Below are 3,309 nucleotides of genomic sequence, written 5' to 3'. Positions count from 1 at the left end.
ATTTTGTTGACAGTGATTTATTTTGATTGATTGTTAATATCCAACATGTTTTTTTATTTGGTTTGAATTTATTGATTAAATTTAAGAATGTAACTTTTTTTGCTCAGTGTTATTTCAGGATTTTGATCCCTCAACTGAGAGAAAACATCCTGTTTATTGTATTATAATGACTATTTAATTATACACTTCCAAAACACTTAAAACACTTAAAAATAATATAAAACACTTAAAATAAAATAAAACACTTAAAAATAATAAAAATCTTAAAACTTCCACAACACTTAAAAATAATTAAAACACTTCCACTGGTTTTCTCAAAGGTATCGATGTACATCTAAACTTTGAACAGGATAGACATGTTGCATATAAGTGTACAATATATGAACCTCAAAGCATGTTACTCCATAATGATGTTCTAGTTGAGGGCATTTGTAGTGTATAGGCATAGGGCCCAAACATAACTTCAAGCCCAGGGCCCCCCGGCCCCCAGCCCCCTAAGTCCTGCCCTGTTTGGCCTCTCAATTGTCTGAGTAATTATAGCTACCTGACTAGTTACTGGTTTTTGTGTGAAACTGGAAGACTTTCTGAAAGTATGGTAGGTAGTAGGTAGAAAGGAACATTTAAAAGATAAAAAATAAGATAATAAATATATTACGAAGATAATACATATACAGTAACTTATGAATAACTTTGCTATTGTATGAACAATGTGTAATCCTGTAATCAATAAGTCTGATTGAGTATTTTAAATTGTAATTTACTGACTTGCTCTGTTGTCAAACAACAACAATAATAACTTGCTGACGATACAGATGCTTAACGCTCCTTGGTTTAAAATTCGTAATGTTTTGTTATCTTCTAAAATGTTTTGATTTTGTTATTTATTTATATAAATTATTAGTGAATATTCCCAAGTACTCTGACAATGCGATCTATGGGGATATGCGATTTGTTGTCAGTCTAAAAACAAATAAAAATGCAAACTGAAAGTGGATGAAAACATGGCTTTCGGATAAATAACAAGTAGGCTACTTTGGAAGTTTTGTTCATCGTTTTTATTTTCATATAAAAGCAACATAACTTCAATTACATTTAGTTTATTAGCGAAAATATGAGCACGTCAAGTCAAGACTCATCACGATTCACGCGAAATCCGCCTTTGATCTGTCTGATCCGCTACGAGCACTGAGAACTGTCACCCTATGTCACTCAAACCCAGGGTTGCCAGGTTTTCACAACAAAACCCGCCCAATTGCTACTCAAAACTAGCCCAATCGCGTTTCGAGGGGGTCCCCGTTAAAAATCGCGCTCCGGCTGGTAAAATACACGTTTTTTTTGGCGGGGCTCCCGGGTGAAATTAGCATATCAGGGGATAAATATCGCGTTATTGGTGTCGCTTCAACCCGTGGACATGAAAACAACCCGCGGCAACGGTGTTAAAGTTGCCCAATTCCGTCTCCAATTCCGCGGGAAGAACCGTGAACTTGGCAACACTGTTCAAACCCTCACTGCAGCCGCCTACTCTCGTCACATGAGGCGGTCCCTGTGGAACAAAAAGACAAAAAAGGGGGCGCGGCAAAAAGGTATCAACCAACTGGTGTAAGGAACGTCACTGAATTCCCATCATGCGTCGCAAAAGGAGCCATTACCGCGAAAACACGTTTTTTACAGTTGTGAATGGTCAAATGAAAACAGTGTGTATCAACTGCACGATGTACATATATATAAAAACAAACAAGGATAGATTTTTTTCGCAATATTGATGTGTTCTTCTTTGGTTAAGGTGAGCAATGAAAGGTGCTTTCTGACAGAACACTTTAGATGACTGCTAGGACACCGTCTCAAGTAACTTATACCCTGCGTTTCACCAGATTTGACTTGAAGATCAGCAGTTGCCAATGCTTTTTTGTTGTTTTAGTAACTTACTTGGTTTTTAGAATTGGTTTTGATTTTTGCCCCCCTTGATTTATGTTTTTGACATCTGCTAATCTTGGTGTTCGTTTTTCACGAGTCAATGTACTTTAAATCTTGATTTGTTCTCCGTTAGCAGATTGTGTAACGTTATATAGCTAAGGTAAAATCTTTACTGAATGTATGTTTCCATGCTTATTTTCTGTTTTGCTTGAATCATGTTGAGTTTATCATGTTCCATTTTCCGTTGGTTGATGCCGTTTTAGAAGGAGACCTTTAGGATCAATCATGACAGGAAAAAACACTTCCACTGGTTTTCTCAAAGGTATCGATGGATATTCATTAAATTAGGAGATATTACGATGATTATTCACAAATGTTTTTTAAAATTTATATTTCCAGTCTTGTTTTAAAACAATATAGCAATAATAGCTGGTTAGCTTTATTGGGTGCCATTACCAAGTAATTTGAGAAATTAAATAAATTTTTTCTTTAGTCAGAAATGACCTTAATTTAGTTTGTTGGATTTTACTACCCTCTTCTAACTTTCATATTTTATGCCAGTGGTGCCAAACATTTAATATTATGAATCCACTGTCCTCTTTCTCCCTTTTAAGATGTGGTGGCATATGTTGATGTGTGGTCTGCGAGCAGAATGGAGGATTACTCTGATCCATTCATTCAGCAGCTGCAGGACATGGGTGCAGAGGTGACATTTGTTAATTTTGGCAGTTGTGTTTATGAACAAAATTAAAATGTAAAATAAATGAATGCATTTTAAATGACAGGTATCTAAGACACTCAACAAACAAGTGACCCACGTAGTCTTCAAACATGGCCGCCCGTCCACATGGAAGAAAGCCCAGAAAATGGGTGTGAGGATTGTTTCTGTCCACTGGGTAGCAAGGTAAAAATGAGTATCACATAGAACTAGTCTTCTGCATGTTCAGGTCAACATCCTAAGAACCAGGAGTTATGTAAATCTGCAAACATTAATAAAGGTTTTGTTCTAGACAAAGTTCCTAATTTAATTTCCAAAGGTTAGGCATGAATAATTGGTTAAAAAGTAGAGCCTGGCAGAAATGAGTCTTCTTGAACAAATGAACACATTTCATTATCCCAGTGAAGGGACAAAATGATAAAACTTTTAAATATCTGCTAATGATTTTCTTTTAAACATGATGTAATGGATAGTTCACCCAAAAATGAAAATTCATACACATTTGAAAAATGACAAACTAGAGAAGTAATGCACCATAGAAAGGCCCCTATTTCTGTCACATTTAAAAGTGCTGTAAATATCTTTACATTACATACAAAAAAGGTCCCTACTACTTGACAGATATCATTTGAAATAGGAGCCTAGATAAATCACATCTGTCTCTGACAGCATTAGTT

General features: G+C 35.6%; 1 protein-coding gene across 5 annotated transcripts in view; it reads left to right on the top strand.

Annotated features, from left to right (window-relative positions):
* Window positions 1-303: 303 nt before the first annotated feature.
* mcph1 (microcephalin 1) overlaps window positions 304-3,309 on the top strand; it is an 88,505-nt gene continuing 85,499 nt past the window's right edge. For 4 of the 5 annotated variants that reach the window (XM_016566258.1, XM_016566260.1, XM_016566263.1 and 1 more), the window contains exons 1-4: window positions 1,638-1,783; window positions 2,178-2,236; window positions 2,529-2,620; window positions 2,700-2,818. In XM_016566258.1, coding sequence (XP_016421744.1) covers window positions 2,200-2,236; window positions 2,529-2,620; window positions 2,700-2,818 — 248 coding nt within the window. In that variant the 5' untranslated portion in view covers window positions 1,638-1,783; window positions 2,178-2,199. Of the gene's footprint in view, window positions 321-1,637; window positions 1,784-2,177; window positions 2,237-2,528; window positions 2,621-2,699; window positions 2,819-3,309 lie in introns of those variants that run through there. The other variant, XM_016566259.1, reaches the window with a different exon arrangement.

This window comes from Sinocyclocheilus rhinocerous, unplaced genomic scaffold (genome assembly GCF_001515625.1).
Source record: "Sinocyclocheilus rhinocerous isolate Xijiao unplaced genomic scaffold, SAMN03320098_v1.1 scaffold512, whole genome shotgun sequence".
NCBI lineage: Eukaryota > Metazoa > Chordata > Actinopteri > Cypriniformes > Cyprinidae > Sinocyclocheilus > Sinocyclocheilus rhinocerous.
Note: the sequence above shows the minus strand (reverse complement) of the source record. Positions and strands in the feature narration are given on the sequence as shown.